Genomic DNA, 23,816 nt, shown 5'->3' on the forward strand with positions numbered 1-23,816 from the left:
GGTATCTTTTCTAAATTTTAATCCTCAAAATTAATTTCTAGGACAACGAGAGATAATTGTTGCATTAAGCAGCTTTGCACGCTTGTATAAAATATAAGTTTAATATATTAATATAATTTTCCAAAGAGAGGAAACACGTTTCGCGTGTATTCTCGATGATTCTCCGCCGGCGCATAACAGATTATACGAACAGACTTACGGAGTCAAACTCGAGAATCCGGATATTAATCCAACATGTGCCAACGCTTGTTGAGGGATCGAGGGGATAGAAGAGGGTACAGCCGAGCTCATTATAGAGTTCTCCAGTAGTTATACAGTAAAGCGATCCGAGAGGATTATGTTCGAGAAGTACACAGTTTCGACTGGACGACAAAGGAAATTAATATTCGATCAAGTGATAAAAAACGATTTCTTGTCTCAAATGTTTTAACAATAAAAGATAGAGAGAAAGAAAGAAAGAGAGAGAGAGAGAGAGAGAGAGAGAGAGAGAGAGAGAAGAGATATACCCTATTACGGAGCACATCTCTAACAATAAGTAAATAAAGAAATATAATGAAAGTATCTTATCATTATATTATATATACATATAATATAATGATAAGAAAAAAAATTTTATACGAAAATATCGGAGAACAAAGTAATAAATAATAGTGCAATAATTAAATGATAGATAAATAATAAAAATAATAATAATAAAAATTGATTTAAATCATGAAATATATTTGAATTCGAAAATTTATTTATTTATATTTTTATTTCTCATTTTTACTTTATTCTCTCTCAAAATTATAAAGTTAGAATTCCAGTTTTTATGTCTCATAATTTTCTCACATAATTTTTACGTCAGTTTCAATCTAGTTCAGATTATTCAAATTGTTGAGAATATAAAAGGGGATTTAAAAAAAAAAAAAAAAAAAAAAAAAATAGAATGGCCGGAAAAATTGTTGTTTATTGACTGCGACAAATCATTATATATGTATGCACATTTTGCGAGATTGGTTTTGATGGGATTTTTGCGCCTGATATATTTCGCGCGCTTAACGAATGAAATTAATCTTTGATAATCCTCGTTGACATTTTTCAACGGCAAACGTGACGGCTTTTAGCGACGGAATATTGAAACTCCCGTTTATACTCGCTTCATTTTCATTTCGTCGGTTTATCATTCGCGAATTTATCACTCGCATCAGTTATTCGTTGGCGACTTTTTAAACGTGCAATTTTTATTTAGTGACAGCTACACACATACACGCGCGCGCGCGCGCGCGCGCGCCCATACACACGTGTAATTTAAAAATCCAAAAGTTCTCGAAGTGTGAAATTTTAATCATGTGAATTTCATTAATATTAATGCGTGTATATGCGTCCTGATTATTTAAAAATGACTCAATTTAAGATGACAAACTCAATTAAAAATGACCACAAAATTTTTCTTATCAATAAATTGATAAGCATCATAATTCTTGGATTGATCCATAGAAATAAAATCGTACACGTCTCTCACACATTTTTTAAAATAATTATTTCAACATTTCGATAAATTGTAACAAAACAAAAGTAATTTCGCAGTAAATGTAAATGCTTTATTGAGTGTCGCTTGTGCCGACGTACATTCACAGATCATCCGGTCGGACGGACGATAAAATGGTCGTAACCTATTTCGTGGAACCCATTTGAAACTATTGGAACAAGAAAGCAGATTTTACTTTGTGTTTTGTAAATGTGGTTTTTGATTTATTGACAAAGCATTAAAGAAGTGACTTAAGGAAGGACAAAAGAAAAGAATCTTTCACTAGCGCTTCCCGTATTAAAGGCTCTCTTTGTTCAATTATAGGAAATCCTTACTTGGAATGTCAAAAATATCCTGGAATTTTTTAGGTCTCTTTTTTTAGGATTTCTTTCTAAATCCTAACTAAATCATTTTAGAAATAATATAATAGAAAATAAATAAAGGGGAAAAATATATATAATATAATATTTAATATAATGTATAATATAATAATATATATATTTATAAAAAAAAATATATATATATATGTATATTTATATAAAATATATATATTTGTATAAAAAATTTCTTTAAATTATTCAGTAAATTTAAATTAAATTTTAGAAATCAAGTACGTGAGAAACGATAAAAATGTATCTATCGACTATAAATTTATCGCATATATATATATATATATATATATATATATATATATATATATATATATACAGGGTGCATCCTTCAAGATGTCATTTTCAAAAAGTAATTAAAAAAAAAAAAACTAAATGTACCTCTATGTAAAAAAAAAAAAAGAATTAAAATGATATCTCTAATACTTTTTGTTTTATGATTTTTTAAAATAAGGAAGTTCCCGCGCCGCACCTTGTATATATATATATATATATATATATATATATATATATATATATGCGCGTGTGAGAGAATAACTTCGACCGGGACTCGCACATCCTTTCTCTATCCCCTCATCTTACTCCCTTCTTCCCCGTTCACCTTGTCCTGTGCACCTGCGTTTCTGCATACACGCGTATTTCCCTGTAAACGGTAACGTTCTCGGAACGAGCAACGCTTCGTGCACACACACGCCTCCTCATTTCTCCCTCGTCCCCTCGTCCCCCCTCCCCCACCCACCCACCTGTCTCTTATTAAGCGATCCGTCTGATCGTAAAATCATACTCCGGAATTTCTCGCTTAATAATAAGATGAGTCAATTCACTTGAACTCATCAATATTTAACTCGAGCGCTATGCTAATCTTACGATGATTTTGTCAACCGTATTATACCGGATGATACTGAAGTCGGTCAAGAGTAAAGGCATGCAATACATAGTGATATGATATCACGTGAAAGAGAGAGAAAGATATATATATATATATATATATATATATATATTTATTAAAATATAATATTTTCTATATCTCAAAGATTTTAAATTCGACAAAGTTGTAACAGTTACACCTGGTATATACAAGCCGAGAAAGCTATGTTCGTTGCAAGAGGAAGTAGGAAGGCATTATCAGTTTCTCAGAAGGCAGTCTCACCTGAATGCTACGCTGTGCAATTTTACATGCCGGTCACGGTTGCCAGAATTCACACAATGAAACGAGTATATGTGAGCGGTCGTTCAAATATTTGGGATAAAAAATATTTTTTAAAAATCCGTTAAAGAAAAGTGACGAAAAAAGATGAACGTTGAAAGATCAAAGCAGGATTGAGTGGTCGGAGCTGTCTGGCAAATAAATTAGCTCGTTTAAAAAATCAAAGCTCTAGCAACAAAAAAACAATTATAAAATAAACATCTGTAAAGAGATTGTTTTGCTATTTTCTCTTAACAAAAAAAGAGAGAGAGAGAGAGAGAGAAGAAGAAGAAGAAATATATAAGCTTATTTTTCATGTAAAACAATATAATTCCTGATTAAAATTTTATTGTGATTAGAATATGTGATTATAATTAATTTACATTTTTCATATAATTTAATAAAATTATGATTTTGAAAAATGTTTCTCTTTACGTTTCGATTAATGTTTTTAAAAATTGATTTTTCTCAGCCTTTTCAATTTTAAATTTTGCGCTATAATATTTAATAAAATTCAAATTACAAGAGAGAAATAATTTACACACATTTTAAATTATTCCAAAGATCTCTAGATATTTTTAAATTCTTAAATCCAAAAAAAAAAAAAAAACTTTTTACCTCGGGGTATCGCGATTTCAGGAGTAGATATAAGAGTGAAAGGTCGCTTACTGTTAGCATCATAAATTCTCATGCGGAAATTAAATTTCAAAACGCATTGTGCTAACCGAAGATGCGCCATTAATTTTCCGATCAATAATTCATATATGTGTAGATATATATATATATATACAATATATATATATACATACAATATACATATATGTATGCATGCGCTTTCATAGCTGCATTTTTGCAGAACACGCTCCAATAGCGATTCGCATACGCGGTTCGCAAGCCGCGAGTAAAGAAACAGTTGTATTGTGCGATTCCTAGAACGCGATTTCACCCGCGAGAACGACTGAAAGTTTCCCGGCAACTCGATAAAGTTACTCCGCAAAGTTGAGCGGAACTCGCGCGACGTGAAAAGGGATAATTTCCCTTCGCCTTTTCGATGTTGAAGACACATTTAGAGGCGAAGACTCCGAATATCTTTCCCTTTTTTTTTTTTTTTTTTTGTACAAGCCAAACGCATGGAATGCCGATAAAAGTGACAATTCTTGAATCGATTTTACATATATATATACACAGAGTGTCCCTAATTTAAATGGCAAAACTTCAAGAGCGTGTAGGGGACCGAAAAATTAAAACAAGAAGTCCTTTAGAGGTTTGCTCGTTTTTGCTCCATTTTAGAGAAAATCGCAAAAATTCAATCTCTCATTGTCAGTTGCTCTCTTGAGTTGATTGGCAGCGAATATACTTTCTGCTTCAAGGTTTCTTACATATGTAAACACTTGATGTTATCCTTCACGGTGCCAATCAATTCAAGAGAGAGATTAAGAGATCGAATCATAGATGCGGTGCACCAAATATCACTAAAACAATGTCTAACTGCAATTAATGAGGTCAGTGCTGGATGTAATGCTTGCGTTGCTGCAAGAGGGCAACATTTTGAACAATATCTGCATTAAATAGATGGTAACATAAATAAAATGTAAATAAATAAGTGAAAAAATGAAAACTTGTTTTGTTTCTTTTTTTGTGATCAAATCAATTAGTATAAAAAAAAAAAAAAAAAAATGTTTTTAAGAAAATTATTTACAATGTATTTTTTTAAACAATTATTTGTTTTTTTTGGCACTATTTAATTTGTCTTATTATTCTGTACATAGAAGTATTACGGTAAAATTATCGAAAACTACATATTTTACGAGATATTTAATTTTTTATATCAAAATATGTCAGATTAAAATATAAAATTATTCAAAAAGTACTTAATAAAAAAATACTTTATTATAGTGTTTTGGAAAGCTCTCGATGTCAGCTACAAGAATACTAAATAAAAAATGGGGGTTTCCATTTAAGATTTTAAAGTTGACCTTCACATGACCTTCAAATGATTTTCCATGGTCAAATCATTGTCACCGTCTTATGGCCCCCTTGAAGCCACACAACTTTTGTTTGAAACATTTTTCTCTTCCGGGCTTGGTTTTTGAGATATTCGACTGGATGTATTAAAATGGACCACCCAGTATATATATATATATATCGAAAAATTTTATGCCTTCTCCTCTCTCTTTCCTTTTTTCGTTCTGTCATTGTTTATATTAAAATAACTCTCTCTCTTTCTCTCTCTCATAAAATTTGGTTAAGATTCAATGTTGGAAAATTTTTGTTTTCTTGTTGAAAAATATGCCGGTTAAAATCTTTGTATTAAATATTTAACACATTCATGTGTTAATTTAATATATTGCTGTTGCGTTAATTGAACTCAAATGTTAAATTATTAAAACAATTAAAAAAAAATGTAAAAATAACACGATGTACATGTATTTTTAATTTTATACTTAATTTAATTTAGATATATTTCGTATCATTAATGACAGAATTTATCTGTTAAAATTTACAGAAAAAAAATGTTGATTTTATTCTATAATAAGAGCGAGAGTGACTATTTAGATGTCCATAATATTTTTTCAAATTAATTTTATCATTCAAAATATTAATATAATACAATATATTAATTTTATGTAAAATTTATTTCAAATTAATAAAAAGTTTGCATTCATTTGGTGTTAAAATATTAACATCGTATTAATCTAAATTATGTTAAACTAACACAAAAATTTGTGTCGATCGTTTGGGATATTAAATTTAAGCCAAACTTTAAATGTAGTATTTTCAAAATTAACATTTGTCTTATACATACGTTTTGAATTGTTAATCTTATGAAAATTTAATTATTCTTGAATTTGAAAAAGATAATTTTTTTAATAAAAAAAAAGGGGGAGAATGCACAATAAAAATTAGATACATACAAAATTAAATTTTCAATTTCGACAAAGGGAGAATCGTCTCGAAATAATTTTATTATACATGCAAGTTTCTCGGAAATCGATCTATAATCAGAATACTTACAGCCACACTGTTAGGTCATCGTCCATCGTTGCGTTAATTATTAACAACAAAGCGAGGGAGCTATAAAAGATAGCTTCGTAAACGATACCCGGAAAATATTCATGTACATATAATATTTATATGTGTACGCACGAACGGGAGTAAAACGTGAAGTTACACGATTCCGGAAAACGTTTTTATCACCGTTCCTATCGCCATTTAACGAATCGCGTCTATATGCGGCTGCAACTTTCGCGACAACGTGTATAATGAGTGTAATGCTCGATTACGCGCGCATTGAAACAAAGAACCGGACGGGATTCGCGCGCGCAAGCGAAAGTTTGCGATTAAACGAAGCCTTCGTTACTGGAATGGGAATAAAGTTTCTCCTGCTAATTCTGAGAAATGACATGATAAAAACGAGCGCAGAGTTTAACGCAACGTGAAAATAACGATTCGCGAGATTTAATGCTGAAAGATGCGCGTTGCTTACACGCGTAAAAAAGATTGTCACTTAAATAGCTCGGTCTTTTCCGCTAGAGTCGCACAAAAAAAAAAAATTGATCGCGTCGTAAAATTATATTATATTACTAATATACATATTATAAAATTATATACATATACAGGGTGTCCCCAACTTAAATGGCGAAACTTCGAGAGCGTATAGAGGACCGAAAACCTAAGACAAGAAGTCCTTTAGAGGTTTGCTCGTTTTTGCTCCATTTTAGAGAAAATCGCAAAAATTCAATCTCTCATTGTCAGTTGATCTCTTGAGTTGTTTGGCAGCGAATACACTTTCTGCTTCAAGGTTTCTTACATATGTAAACACTTGATGTTATCCTTTACGGTGTCAATAAATTCAAGAGAGCAATTAAGAGACCGAATTATAGATGCGGTGCACCAAACATCACTAGAACAATGTCTAAAAAAAAAGAGAGAAGGAGAATCGTTCAATTTTCAATGACAGAAAATTGATTATGGCGTAGAAAATTATTATTATTATTATTATTATTATTATTGTTTAATACTTGTTTGAAAATTATTATTATTGTTTTTACTTGTTATAAGATTTAAATTACTATTTTTGATTATTTATTTTACCATGTAAAAGTTTAGCAAAAAAAAAAAAAAAAAAAATGATGGTTTTATAAAAGAATATGTAAATTAATATAAGTAATAAATATCCAATGTGGTAGAAAAGAATTGTAATTAATATCGTGATTTACGGAGGTCGTAAAAAATTTCTTCGCGTCGTATTTGACTTTGCGATTGACTCGAAATGATTACTACTCGAGTATAGTATCATCCCTAACAGAAATAGACATGAGTGAAGTAAAAGCCTCCGGCGGCGCGTACGCGCCGGTCGCTTCTTTATACGTTTTCCGCCTCTAATTAGTAAACCATGACGCATCTTGTCAACTTCTTCGTTTCTTTGACTAACGGTAAATACGAGACGGCATCATCGACCGCAAACGTGGAAATATTGATGAGATCGATTATTATTCTCGCATTGCAATCTATCCTTCATATATCCAGATTTATCTTCGAATAAATTCTGTTTTTAACTATGACATTTTTAATAATAATTTCCCTTTATTCTAAAATTTTATACGTGTATACATACATTAATACATACATGCATATATATATATATATATATATATATATATATATATTTATTTATTTATTTTTTATAACATTATATTTATATACATATAATTATTTTACATATAATGAAATAAAAAAATATATTGAGTTGAGTAAAAAGTCATTGCGTATTTTTTGTATGTTTTTCAAAGTCATTTATTTATATAAAGAACAAAGATCAATCAATGATATATTTTCCGTTTTGTTCGATGACCTTTTGCCATCTTTCGGTGAGCTTCATAATTCCCCGTTCGTAGAAGGATGAAGGACCTGTCTTTATTGGCGAAAAACTGAACAAGGTGCTGATTTACCGCCTCATCTGAATTTAACGTTATTCCACGCAAGGAGTTTTGAAGAGAGCGAAACAAGTGGAAATCTGACGGCGCAAGGTCAGGCGAGTATGCTGGGTGGGGCAACACATCCCATCCAAGCTCCAATAATTTTTGACGGGTCGCCAAAGATGTGCGTGGTCTCGCGTTGTCGTGATGGAACACAACTCCTTTACGATTGATGAGCTCCGGACGTTTCTGGATGACAGATTCGTTTAAACTGTCCAATTGCCGACAGTACACATCCGAATTGATTGTTCGGTTCCTTGGTAGGAGCTCAAAAAACACCACACCCTTCCAATCCCACCACACTGAGAGCATAACCTTCCTCTGATGAAGTTCTGCTTTTGAAGTCGTTTGAGGCGAATCATCACGTCGGGACCAAGACCGTTTGCGTTCCACATTGTTGTAAACAATCCACTTCTCATCACCAGTTATCATTCGTTTTTAAAAAAGGATCGTTTTCTTCACGTTTCATGAGCATATCGCAGATGTTTTTACGCGCCGTCAAATGAACTTCTTTGAGTTCATGAGGAATCCAAATATCGAGCTTGCTTACGTATCCCAGCTTCTTTAGGTGGACGCGAACACTTTTTTGACTGATCTTCAATGTTTCTGCAATCTCTCGTGTCGTGTAACGTGGGTTTGACTTGATCAATGCCTTTATTTTGTCGTCATCAACCTCGGTGGGCCTTCCTGACCGAGGAGCATCTTTGAGATCAAAATCACCAACGCGGAATTTCTTGAACCAGTTTTGGCACTGACGTTCTTGTAGAGCATCGTCACTGTAAACTTTACGCAATTTTTCACAAGCTTGACGCGCGTTCTTCCCTTTACGGAAGTAAAACAGTAAAATATGGCGAAGTATATATGCACAGTTTGGTCTTCCATCTTCAACTTGTTGTAAAATCTCCAAAACTCAACCAAATCGCTCGATTTTTTTTTTAGGATGAAGCTTACAATGACTTTTTGCTCAACCCAATAATAAAATAAAATAAGATATATAAATGTATATTTATATAACAATAATTTAGAATATTATATCACGTGGATTTCTCGATTTTTTTAAATGTCAAGAAAAATTTAACTATCATTCCGCCATTTTTTATTTTCTTATCCAATTCTTTCCAGCTTTTTCCCGAGCAGCTGGTATTTTCGGAAGGTAGTAACTTTGCAGGGCGAAACATTTCGCGGCTTGGATTTACAAGAATAGCGCGGCTCTCGATCGAGAGGCAATACGTATGTATATCTCGCGATTGAAAAGGCAATTTCCAACCAGCAGGACACACTTTACAGACCGTGTTTTACTCGCGGCCCCCTTTCTCCAAATCTCAAGACCTACATAGATTACCGAGGCGAGGCGAGTCGTTCGTTATTCGCGAACGCTAGACCAACATTCGCCCTAGAATAGCCGATTATGATATCGCGATAAAATATGATCAGCTGTACCTGCGATTTTGCGAAACGTCCGTCGGAAACATCGAGATCGATGATGATCCGGTTTCAGGGACGGGGAATCCTGATGTATGTGTGTGTGTATGTATGTGTGTATATATACAACTGTGTTTGCTGACCATGTTATTTTCCACCGATACTCGATATCGAATAATCACGATGCCGTCCCGTGAATCCTCTCCCATCGGGCCATTAATTCTCGACGCCGATTTAACTTGCTAATCTGATCAAATTATCATTCCCTATTATATTCGACAATCTGTTATTATATATGGACTTGTCTATATTTGTCTTTTTTTTTATATATATATTCGTATGAATTTTTTAACGAAATTTTGATAAATAAAAATAAGAAATTCAATAAACAATTTGAGAAAACAATTCGACAGTTCTATCTTAAAATTTCAAAACTTGAAACTTTAGAAAAGAATTAATCCTTTAAGCATCGTTAAATTTGATTTCGTAAAATTTCAAAAAATATTCGTGAAATTCTTCAATTATACAATATATATATATATATATATTTCCATTTTCTTGTATTTGTATAAATTTTTTAACGAAATCTTGATAAAATTTAATAAATAAAAAATTTAAAGAAACATTAAAATTTCAAGACTTGAAACTTTAGAAGAATTAATCCTTTAAGCATCGTTAAATTTGATTTCGCAAAATTTCAAGAAATATTCGAGAAAATATTCGATTACATATGGGTTTGTATATATATTCTCTCTTTTTTTTTAATTATTTTTGTACAAATTTTTTAACAAAAGCTTGATAAAATTCAATAAATAAAATTTGAAAAAACAATTCGACGCTTTTTTCCTTTAAAATTCCAAGACCTAAAACTTTAGAAGAATTAATTCCCTTGGGCATTTTAGATTTGATTTGATTTCGCAAAAATTTTTTCTCGAAATAGATAAAAATCCGCGACTTGCGTTGACGGAAAGTTGATTCTCTCGTTCAATACGTTTTCGCGGATTTTCCTCCTTCTCTGGATGGCAAGCGAGAAATGAGAGAAGAACACGTTGACAGATGTCAGTGGCGAGCTCAACGCGCGCACATCTCTCGTCGGGAATTCTCGTCGAAACGTCAAAAGATCCTCTTGCGGCTTTTGCCACTCTCCCTTATCCCTCTTTCATCCCCGTCCTTTACGTTCTCCCCCTTGTCACCACCTCCTTCACTTCCTCCATGATTCCCCGCATTTCCCAATTTTCACCCATTTATCCCTTCTACCTCCGTCACGTATCGAGTGTCCCGTTTGCTTCGACGACGAAGATCCGTCGTCAAAATTCAGAAACGGGATCATCTCTCATAGAAACGATCGTATTAAATTATTAATCATCGATCATTCGTTAATTATTAGAATTTACCTTATTAATTATGAGAATTTATTCAATTTATTTTATTTACTCTATCGATATCTTTTTTTTTTTTTTTTCCTTTTTCGTCGAGATGTTAAATATATACATTGCTCGTTTAATTCTCAATGCGGAAGATACGGCTCTTCTGGACACTATCGAGGAGCATTCCAAGGCAAGTTTCGACTGTTGATCGACACAAAGTTGCGCCTCAGATTCCGCTGACCGAGAACGAAATTCGAAACTGCCGCGAGCTGCTGGCTCTTCCCTATCCATTCGGCGAACAGGCAACTTTGACGCACTTTTCCACGTAGCGAAAACGCGATTACGCCTCTCGCTCAACCTCGAAGATAAAACTACGCCTTCCGTGAAAATCGCGAGTTCTCCGTAAGTAATGCAAACGTAAGTATTTTTCGTAAACTGTTTACGCGCATCCCTCTTCAAAGAGTGTATCGGGGTATCTCGAATACAGAACAGTGTCGAGATATAAAATAATTATAAGGAATTAATTAATATTCAGAATAATCGGATTTAAAAAATATTTAATGCGATACATTTTCGAAAAAGCTTTTAGTATGCAAAGCATTTGAAAATTCATTTAAAAAGTGTAAAAGTATAAAATTAAATACTTTCAATCTTGAGTTAATCTGATAATATTAATATCGGATCTCTCTCTCGCTCTCTCTCTGATATTTTTAATCCTGATAAATATTCTTAAAAGAATAAATTGCATCAATACACACACACACACACACACACACACACACACACACACTGTAAATATATTAAAAACATTTTTAATATTCTAAAAGTTTATATAAAATATAAATTTGTAATTTATGCGACTCCTCTGTGCACAAAAGTAACTATTCAAATTAAATTTTAATTTTCCCTTTTATCTCGACAAACTTTTTACACAGCGATCGTCGACAACTCGCGTATAACGTCAATTTGAGAGCCGCTGTTTTCACATAAAAGACGCGACGCACATCGTACACATACATGTATAGGTTGTGCAATCGGAAAAGAGGCGATACTCTCTCTCTCTCTCTCTCTCTCTCTCCCTCCCTCTCTCTCTGAAAACTGGGAAACGACTTTCCGCGAAGCTATTACCGGCTTCCGTTATTTCGAAATAGCGTCCTCGGTTGCCGATCCTTGGTTGCGACACGCCAGGATCATTATCCCTAATAACGCGACGAGTGTGTCATTCTCATATATGTTGGTAACGTTCGCGTTTCGCGATTGCGCAAGGTCACCGCGACAACTGACACTTCAACCCTTTCTACCGTGACAAATGCAAATTGCGAACGGTGAAAATGATGGCGCGCTTACTTCGCCATAGGGTGATGCAATTTGCGTTCTTGGGGAATTTTTTTTTTTTTTTTAATAATAATTAAAACTACATTTTTAAACCTCCACTTATCTCTTTCTATATTATCATATCTGTTATTAGATTATTCAATTTTCTATCATTGTTAGGTGGTTTTAGTTTAATTTCAGGCAACGAGTGATTAAATCTCTAATCGAGCAATTTCACTAACTGTGAAATTATTCAGATCAGTTGACTTTATGCATATAATTTTGTAATTTAATTTTATTAAAAATATAATTAATAAATTTATTGAGTTTGACTTATTTAATTATTCAACGCTATTTAATGGATGGTTGAATTCTACTCAACTATTATATCATTTATAAAATAATATTTTTACTTGGATAATATTATTTTAATTATATTAGAACCCTCTTTTTTATTCTTTTACGTCATTAAATTGTTTTAATCCCATCCCATTCTTAAATTATTAAATTTCGCGAAACACTTTCTTCAAACCTTCGTAGCTTCAATTTCATTTTACAATTATTCATGCGTAACTTGTATTAATCTACTCATTCGATGGTTATTTTATAGGTTGTTCGATAAATCAATTATTGATAGTTGTATTAATATTTGATAGGCAAATTCGATTCGATTGTATCAATGGCGAATCGTGATTTAAACACTGTCATGATTATTTAAAATGATTGTCGCATCGCATTCGAATAAATATGAACGTCACGCAAATTGTACTTTGTAAAAATTTGCAAAAATGTCGCGTACTCAGTTTACAAATTATAAAACAATTTTTATCTTGAAAAATTAGCTATATTAAAGTTATTTCTTTTTTATTACAGACAATAGAAGCTAATGAAAGAGATACGATAATTCAATGTCAACATTGTATTAATAATTAAAGATATTCATGACATCTATCGTGAGAAAGTCTTTATTCAGAACTCAATAGAATTGAAATGAGAAAATTCTTTGAATATATACTGGGTGGCCCATTTTAATCCATCCAGTCGAATATCTCAAAAACCAAGCCCGGAAGAGAAAAATGTTTCAGACAAAAGTTGTGTGGCTTCAAGGGGGCCATAAGATGATGACAATGATTAGACCTTGGAAAATCATTTGAAGGTGAAGGTCAACTTTAAAATCTTAAATAGAAACCCCCATTTTTTATTTAGTATTCTTGTAGCTGACATCAACAGCTTTCCAAAACACTATAATAAAGTATTTTTTTATTAAGTACTTTTTGAGTTATTTTATATTTTAATTTGACATATTTTGATATAAAAAATTAAATATCTCGTAAAATATTTAGTTTTTGATAATCTTACCGTAATACTTCTATGTACAGAATAATGAGACAAATCAATTAGTATAAAAAAAAAATTGTTTTTAAGAAAATTATTTACAATGTATTTTTTTAAACAATTATTTGTTTTTTTTTTGGCACTAATTAATTCGTCTTATCATTCTGTACATAGAAGTATTGCGGTAAAATTATCGAAAACTGAATATTTTACGAAATATTTTATTTTTTATATCAAAATATGTCAGATTAAAATATAAAATAACTCAAAAAGTACTCAATGAAAAAATACTTTATTATAGTGTTTTGGAAAGCTCACGATGTCAGCTACAAGAATACTAAATAAAAAATGGGGGTTTCCATTCAAGATTTTAAAGTTGACCTTCACATGACCTTCAAATGATTTTCCAAGGTCAAATCATTGTCACCATCTTATGGCCCCCTTGAAGTCACATAACTTTTGTTTGAAACATTTTTCGATTTAACGCAATGTTTCTGAGATATTTGAGTGGGTCCTTTAAAATGGGACACCCTGTATATATATTAAAATGTAAATTTTACCCTGAAAGATAATTAATTTTCTACCTTTTATTAAGGAAAATATCGTATATCTAGCAAATTTCGGATTGACTTCTATCTCTCGATTTTCGAGGGAAACCAAACATTCTAAAATATTAATAAACCCGCAACCCGCATAGGAAATTATTCCATAGAATCTATAGAGGTAAAATCCCTAACGATCCGTATGCTAAAATTCGATATCCAAAGCGCGATTAATAATCTATGATCGTGAGAAACTCCTCCTACGTATCTCGTGTAAATTCGAGAGAAAGATAACGAAACCGTCGCACAAAAAAAAGAAAGAAAATTGAAAAAATAAAGGAACCGGAGAGATGAGGGGAAAAATGGAGCTGTTACTTCTGGGCGAGCGATTGTTTCGGCGGAATTTTGTACGCGCACACGCCGGCTTGCCCGGGCAACGGAAATTCGCATACGTACGCATACATATACCATACATGGCATAAAAGCATCCTATTTGTACCTTTTGTTCCTCGGCGGCGTTCGCGCGCAATTAAAGAGCTTACGCGAAAGCCGCCTCACGTGTTTCGCAACCATAATTCAATCCTTTCAAATCCAGTGCTCTCTCCCTCTTCCCCGTTGATTCTCCCCCATCGCCATCCCTGAAAGGGATATACTGGAATTAAAAGATATTTTATGAACTTCTAATCCGCGTGGGAGAAAGAATTCGGCATCTCGTCGCGTCTGATAAAAACTGCATTTTTTTTTTCTAAAGAGAGGAACTTATTGCATATGTTTTTCTTGTATTTGAGGAAAGAAAAACCAATTTTTATCAACCAATTGTTTATCAGTATACTGTTGTAATCATTAAAATTATTCATTGTATTATCATAATTTTATTCATAAAACTATTATTATATAGAGGGTGTCACATTTTAAAGGACCCACTCAAATATCTCAGAAACACTGCGTTAAATCGAAAAATGTTTCAAACAAAAGTTTTGTGGCTTCAAGGGGGCCATAAGATGGTGACAATGATTTGACCTTGGAAAATCATTTGAAAGTCATGTGAAGGTCAATTTTAAAATCTTAAATGGAAACCCCCATTTTTTATTTAGTATTCTTGTAGCTGACATCGAGAGCTTTTCAAAACACTAAAATAAAGTATTTTTTTTTTAAATACTTTTTAAGTTATTTTATATTTTAATCTGACATATTTTGATATAAAAAATAAAATATTTCGTAAAATATTCAATTTTCGATAATTTTGCCGTAATACTTCTATGTACAGAATAACGAGACAAATCAATTAGTATAAAAAAAAAAAAAATCTTTTTAAGAAAATTATTTACAATGTATTTTTTTAAACAATTATTTGTTTTTTTTTGGCACTAATTAATTTGTCTTATTATTCTGTACATAGAGGTATTACGGTAAAATTATCGAAAACTGAATATTTTACGAAATATTTTATTTTTTATATGAAAATATGTAAGATTATATAAAATATAAAATAATTCAAAAAGTACTTAATGAAAAAATACTTTATTATAGTTTTTTGGAAAGCTCTCGATGTCATCTACAAGAATACTAAATAAAAAATGGGGGTTTCTATTTAAGATTTTAAAGTTGACCTTCACATGACCTTCAAATGATTTTCCAAGGTCAAATCATTGTCACCGTCTTATGGCCCCCTTGAAGCCACACAACTTTTGTTTGAAACATTTTTCGACTTAACGCAGTGTTTCTGAGATATTTGAGTGGGTCCTTTAAAATGGGACACCCTGTATATTTCTATTATTGAAATATATACTCAGTTAAAGTATATTTCTATTTTATTACGTAATTAACCGAGAAAAGAGATCTTAAAAAAAAAGATCTCTCTTTTTTAGAATGAAAAAAAAAGTAACATCTTTACGCTTTAATTTATTTTCGTAACTTTCTTCCAGCTTTAACTCTTCGTTTCCGTGAAAAAAATAATAGAATAAAATTCCATTTCTCAAAATAACAATTCAAGATATAGCTTCGCATGACAATAAATGACGTATTCATATTTTCGCTTAATCACACCTCGGATATAAATTCATTTCACATTCCGATCTGCTTTCGATTTACGTCCATCATCTTACTTATCGTTAGTTTTCCATCGGTCCACGAGAGAGGGCTCGTTCGCCCTTAGATTGGAAGGGGAGGCAAGAAAGGAAGAAAAAATAGCCAGCGACCGACGAAAGTAGTTCGGCGAATCGCGGCTGCGTTTTTTTTTCCGTGAAATTTAATCAAGGCTGTCCGTCCACTATCCGATCGAGCCGATCCGCAGTATAATTTCGTGCGTTTCATCGTCGACTCGCAGATGGACACGACCGATGGGAACGTATTAGGTAGGACGAGGGGGAAAAAAAAAAAAAAAAAACCACACAGAAAAAAGAAGAAAAGGAAGAAAACCCTTCAACCAAACGAGATTTAAGCTACGCATTTCGAAGAAAAATCGCAGATTCAGAAAACTTCGCGAAGATTAAAAAATTAATTTATCTTATAAGAATTACGTGTTGGAAAATGTTGATAAAATTACATTTAAAAACGTTGATAAAATTCTAAAAAGTTCCCGATAAAAATAGAATTTTAGTCAATTATTATTATTATTATTTTATTTATTTATTTTTTTTTTTAAGTAAAATGTAGTTGCATTAATCCTAAAATAAAATTAATCGTTTAATAAGCCGATAAAATTTAAAAAACCGATAATTTAATCGGACAAAATTTAAGAATGGAATAAAATTCAACAACGTAGTAATGTGAAAAAATAAAAAGTCCATCTAATTAAAATAATATTATCCATGTAAAAATATTATTTTTAATAAATAATTTAATAATCAAATAGAATACAACCTCATCCATTGAATGGTATTGAATAATCGAGTGAGATAATAATTAAAAGTCAAACTCGATTTTCCATTAGCTTCAATTAAATACAACATTTCAATAAATTTATTAATTAAATTTTTAATAAAATTAAATTACAACATTATATGCATAAAGTCAATTGATCTAATAATTTAACAGTTAATGAAATATTTAATCACTCCTTGCCTAGAATTAAAACTACCTAATAATGAAAGAAAATTGAATAAACCTAATAATGTATGACAAACAAAGAGACAAATAAAAGCCTAAAAATGCAATATTTAATTTTTTTTTTTTTTTTTAATAACAAGAAAAAATTTTACAAAAAAAGCGTTTATGCGCTAAAATAAGATTTCTAAAAATAGAAGAATATAGGGATTTTTTTCGATTACTCGTTCTTATACAACCGTGCTTAGACATATTCTATATCATTAGAGGAGAGTCCTTTGGCCACTCCTTTAATCTAATAACTATCTAATATTTTCCGGATCTAATATCTCTCGCTCACATATAAAGTCTTGAATTCGCTCTCTCTCTGTCTCTGTCTCTCTCTCTCTCTCTCTCTCTCCTTCGCGATGTAAATACGCAGAACAAATATACCATTTGACACCTGGAAGATCATGCCCCGCTTGGCACAATGGCCCCGTAAAGTCCCACTTTGTCCCCGAGGATAATAAAGTTCCCGCGAGCGCGCGCGGAGGATCCTCCAGAAAGTCCTCGGATGGTATTCCTTTGTTCGATGCTTTGTGGTTACTCGACAGAGACGGGGCGGCAGCTTGTCAAGCGTTAGCGTCAACCCCCAACGACCCCCCTCCCTCCCCCCGCCCACCCTGCCGTCTTGAACCCCTATCACTTGATCCTTTTCGTCGCTTCCACCCTTCGCGGTTTCTCGTTATTCCACTTTAGCCGTAACGCTTCTCGATTTATCGCGGGATAAATAAGCGTTTTCCAACGCGATTTACGCCCGTGTAATTCGCGTTAAAACCTAGAGTAACTGTGTCGCAAACCACGAGATAGTGTGTTGCAATTCGTAGGAAAATAGAGAACCGAGACGAGATTAAAGGAGGATCTTAAAACCCGAGGTCTAAAAAGGTTCTGTTACTCGAGTTTACAGTTTTTTTTTTTTTTTTTAAATCTCGATATAAAAAAATGAATAAATTTGAATCAAACAAACTTTTATTTTGTGAAGTTTTGTAAAAACCACGGCTTGAAATACTGCTCAAAATGAGAATAGATGCAATTAAAAGTAAATAAAGCAACTGTCAAAAACATCTGTCAAAAATTAAATTTTATCTTTCTTTTTTACAATCCTTCAGAAACAGAAAAAAAAAAAAAACCCATAAAACTTGCTCGGAGCGACGATCTCTGACAGTGTTACAACATCTTTATCACTAAACCCTTAAATTTCGCAAATATTCTTGGGGGAAAAAAAAAAAAGTAAAACTTTTAATTCGTTAATTTTCTAAAAATAATTCTTATAAATAAAAATTTATGTTTTTTTATTTTAGAACACCCTAATGTAACGTATTCTATTACTGTTGTATAATGTAAATTTAAAATAATTTTAAGTTGTGTGAAAAAAAAAAGAAATTATAAATTACAATTATTATAAATTCAAATTCTCATTTTTTTTTTTACTCTCGCAAATCTCGATAAGGATCTTATTAAATTCTGATTGGTATTATTGCTCCAAACTTTTCGCGCTCTTGCATTCTTACACGCAATCTTTTATTATCTTTCTTTTATCCATCTGTGCAACAGGATAATGAGAGAAAAAAAATATACTTCTCCGTCGCAGAAGAATGTCCAGATAAATTACGAATTTTCCCGAGGAAAAACACTTGGCGTGTGAGTCTGACTTCGTTCCTCCCCACGGCGTGTTATTTCGCGATATATGTATATAATACAATATCTTATAATGTAATACGCGTCTCATTTCCGCGTTAGGTTAGGTTAGGTTAGGTTAGGTCTTTTAATGTAAAGATCGCGAGAAGAAAAAAGAAGATTCGTGAATTGGCGAGCGATGAAATAAAGAACAAACGAACGAGGGAAATTGGGATGCGGTGTTCGCGAATACATCCCGCGCCAGAGGGAGTAAGTTTCCCGCGTTTTTCTTTCTTCCGTCCATTCGGGGATTTACAAGTGACATATCGGATCGTCGATAAACCTTACGATATAAATATCGCGTGAGATGAGAAAGAAGTGTGAGTTAGACGCGAAGAATAAAATATCTTGAGATACGAGGAGTCACAGACACAAGGATCTCAATTGTAGTTGTGAATAGGAGAACAGGGGTGGGGTGGGGAGGGGGGATCTCTAAAGGGCGGAAAATTGGAAGCTATTAGAAACGACTTTGTCAGACTCGAAACGGACGCTTTTCAAAGAAATCCAAGGAGTCGACATCCTTCAAACGTATAAGAGGATTGTAAATGACTGCGAGAGTTGTCGACAAAATAAATATTTTTGGCGCTAAAAGCGCCGCTAATACAGTCGTGTCAAGAGAAGGGAAAAGAAAAAAATTTGAAATTTACTAAAATTATTTATTAATCAGAATTATTATTAATTTATGGCACAGATCGATGATTTTTTTTTGATCGAGTTTAGATCTTTAATCTCGAGTTATCTTTTTTTAAATTTAATTTTATTAAAAAAATTTTTTTTTTATTCGATTATTACATTATTGATGTAATTTTAATGATTTTTTTTTTTTTTTTTTTTTTTATCATTTACTATATTATCGTAAAGTATTCGAAAAATCTTCTATTATTTTTCATTATTACTTTAAGATATTCAAATTATTACGTTTATCGTAACGGAATAAACATAAATAACAAAATTAATTAATAAATAGTATAATAAAACGATGATAATAAATAAGAAGATCTTCGTCTCCATTTAATTCCAAGCGAAGCTCACTTCAAAACGCAAAACTTTCATGTTCAGGGAGACGCTCGAATACATAAAAACAGGTTGCGAAAGAAGAGATAAGAGAGAAAAGGAGAAAGATGCTAGTCGCCTACACGTCGGCGACTTATTTTAGAATCGATCTGTACAACGTACTCTCGATCGTGTGAACGATTTATCGATACAACGATAACGGAAGATGTAAGCAAGGTGCTCTTCGGCCATAAAGCGAATACCTTGCGCTAAAAGCAAAATGTCATTCGCATAATGTGAAATGCTTTCCGCTGGCAGCCTTTGTGCCGAAAAGCAGCACTCGATTCGTTTTTCACATTCGCATTTATCATCTATCGGATCGTATGCGAATAAAGGCGGGGCGAGGAGGAGGGGAAGAGGGGGAGGGGGGGAGAGAAGGAGGAAGAGAGCAAAATGCTTTCGGCAAGGTGGAGAACGAGCGAAAGCATTTGCTCTCCACGGAGAGAAACGCTAAGGGAAAAAGAATATATATATATTACGTATCCTGTATATAATATTAGTATGGCAGACGGATTCTTAGAGACCGCGCGAAAATTCGTAGCTACGTGTCTCTTCCCGTTATACATATTTCGAAATTATTGGATAGATTTCTCGAAATATTAGATTAAAAAATATTAAAATAATTAGGAAAGAAATTTTGGAATGAAATTAAAATCGTCCCGCGGGAAAGAATTAGAACAAAAAATAATTATGAGAAGATATCGCATATCTTTTTATAATGAATATTTAAAATTTTTGTTTCATTTGTCAAGTAATTGTTAAGTAATTAAAATTATTGTATAATTAAGTAGAATAATTGAAAATATTATACAATATATACAGGGTGTCCCATTTTAAAGGACCCGCTCAAATATCTCAGAAACACTGCGTTAAATCGAAAAAGGTTTCAAACAAAAGTTGCGTGGCTTCATGGAGGCCATAAGATGGTGACAATGATTTGACCTTGGAAAATCATTTGAAGATCATGTGAAGGTTTAACTTTAAAATCTTAAATGGAAACATCCATTTTTTATTTAGTATTCTTGTAGCTGACATCGAGAGCTTTCCAAAATACTATAATAAAGTATTTTTTCATTAAGTACTTTTTGAGTTATTTTATATTTTAATCTGACATATTTTGATATAAAAAATAAAATATTTCGTAAAATATTCAGTTTTCGATAATTTTACCGCAATACTTCTATGTACAGAATAATAAGACAAATTAATTAGTGTCAAAAAAAACAAATAATTGTTTTAAAAAATACATTATAAATAATTTTCTTAAAAACAAATTTTTTTTTTTATACTAATTGATTTGTCTCATTATTCTGTACATAGAAATATTACGATAAGATTATCAAAAACTAAATATTTGACGAGATATTTTATTTTTTATATCGAAATATGTCAGATTAAAATATAAAATAACTCAAAAAGTACTTAATAAAAAAATACTTTATTATAGTGTTTTGGAAAGCTGTCGATGTCAGCTACAAGAATACTAAATAGAAAATGGGGGTTTCCATTTAAGATTTTAAAATTGACCTTCACATGACCTTCAAATGATTTTCCAAGGTCAAATCATTGTCACCATCTTATGGCCCCCTTGAAGCCACACAACTTTTGTCTGAAACATTTTTCTCTTCCGGGCTTGGTTTTTGAGATATTCGACTGGATGGATTAAAATGGGCCACCCAGTATATATATAATATAATGAAATAAATTAATTGAAAAGAATAATCATAATTAAAATTATTGAAAATTCAATAGAGATAATTATATAATATGTGTCAAAAATATCAAAAAAATGTCAGGCTTATTTCTAAACCAATGATAAATAATATTTTGTATAAAAGTGTCTCAAATATAAGAACAAAAATATAGATTATATTAAAATTATTAAATATATCTCGTAAACACTATCTGAATAAAAATTCAAATAGAAAGCGTAAGCAACAGTTCTTTCGAAATAATAAATTTAAATCAATAAAAATTAAATAAAAAAAATTATATTTTATTTATTACAAAAAAAAAAAGCATTGAAAAATATAACGAAATAATAATTGACAAATATATTTCAACGAATTATAAATTCGCATCATATGTATTACATATTTCAATTAATTTAATAAGATTCTCTAATGAATTTAATTGCAAATAAAATATTTTTCATCTTTGAAACTGCCACAATTTTCATCTTTATTTCTCACATAACTTGTTTTTTTTTTTTAATTTTTACTATTTATTATTAAATATTTACTATTTATTATTAAATATTTACTATTTATTTCAATGTATTCAAAATTTTCCATCATTTTACGTTATTATTTAAAAATATTTGTATTATTATATTTGACACAATGTATTATTTTACGCGGCAGAACTTTCGTTCCATCCAGTGTACGAGAGAGAAAAGAATATGTCAAGACTCACCATTCGATGCTCCTGTATCCCCTGAGGCAGCAGTGAAGGGCCTTGAACGCACCCACGTTGGCGTATTCCGTGGTGACGACCTCCTTCGTGAACCTCAGACCACCCGGTAGATTATCAAACTTGTGTATCGAGCAATAATCCTTGAGCTCGTTACCGCGGCAGATCACCGCCAGTATCGAGACGAAGAAGGTTGTCGATATCTCCATCTTCGTCTTCATTATTTCCGCACAGCACTCGATCTAATTTAATTAACACACTCCGGCACTCACGCGCGATCGGAACTCTACTAATTCGCGGATACACACTCTCGGATTATACTCTGATCGCTCGCGATCTTTATCAGCGGACGAAGACTTGACGTTCTTTCGAAATTCGCCCTTCGTGTAAAATTTATATATATGATAAAATTCGCCTACACGTGCGGGATTTTCACGATCGACCCACCGTCACGTCAGATTTACCACTCGCACTGTTTTCTCATTCTGACAATTCGCGCGTCGCCGCACCATTGAAACGTATCACGCACTCCTAGCAAAGTTCGCGACAATTCGAAAGCTCGCAGAGAGTCACACGATTTACGCGCGATTATGTAAACACACGACAGATCGTAGAATACCGCACGAGGATCCGTTCGATCGGCGCGAAGTTAACGGTGCGTCTCGCGATCAGTCCGGCCAACAACTGACAGCTCCCGATTTCGAATTCGCCGCGCGAAGTTGGCGGCGAGTCTTGAGACTCTCTCAAGCGATTCAAATTCCGCGCGATGATCGAGATTCAAGATTCGCGGAAGCCCGAGTGCGCCATATCGTTGGCGGCAAACAATCCCTCATCATCGAATCTCTCACGAAATTCTCTCTCTCTCTCTCTCTCTCTCTCTCTCTCTCTCTCTCTCGCGACGAGAGAAGAGCGTATCCCCCGCTGGCGCTTGTGTTTATCGTCAAACACGGAACGCTTTGCCGAACGCGTTTACCTGGGAACGTCAAACACTCGAAACGTCAGCAAGCCTCGTTTCCTCTCGTGTTTTCTCTGTCTGCCTCCTCCCTCCTCCCTCTTCGTCCGTCTCTCACTTCCCGGCCGATTCGCGGGTCCGTCGATCTCAACCGATGTCTCGAGGCGAGGTTAATATTTGCACGGAGATACGGCTTACAACCGTTCAAGCCTCGCGTGTATATTAGCGAGTACGTGATCGACCGTTTCGAAAATGAGGGAGCCGACAAAGCTTACACGAAGACACACCACGCGACTGACCGACCGACCGACCGACACGCGCGCCACGAACTCCAACGACCGACTGATTTGAACTGAGCGACGCGCGACGCGAAGCGACGCAACTTCACTCTCCCCCCCACCCACCACTAACCATCGTTTTCCTCCCCACCACGAGCGTTCGGAACGAGCCGCCTGTTGCCTCGCACTTCGACCGACTTCGTCCCTGTTCGGTCGCGCGCGCTCGCCGGGCCGGTCGGTCGGTCGGCGTGTGTTTATACACAAAAGCGGAGACAAACACGAGCGAGGATTTGTATTATAAATACGCAAATGCCGA

At 33.0% G+C, this 23,816-nt stretch overlaps 1 protein-coding gene across 1 annotated transcript in view; it reads right to left on the bottom strand.

The window, feature by feature from the left end:
* LOC138931866 (single Ig IL-1-related receptor) overlaps window positions 1-23,552 on the bottom strand; it is a 197,421-nt gene extending 173,869 nt beyond the window's left edge. Inside the window, exon 1 of the mRNA XM_070293062.1 lies at window positions 22,274-23,552. Coding sequence (XP_070149163.1) covers window positions 22,274-22,491 — 218 coding nt within the window. The 5' untranslated portion in view covers window positions 22,492-23,552. The remainder of the gene's footprint in view (window positions 1-22,273) is intronic.
* Between the last annotated feature and the right edge of the window lie 264 nt (window positions 23,553-23,816).

Source organism: Polyergus mexicanus, unplaced genomic scaffold (genome assembly GCF_030449975.1).
Source record: "Polyergus mexicanus isolate NDT 795.1 unplaced genomic scaffold, iyPolMexi1.0 SCAF_3, whole genome shotgun sequence".
NCBI lineage: Eukaryota > Metazoa > Arthropoda > Insecta > Hymenoptera > Formicidae > Polyergus > Polyergus mexicanus.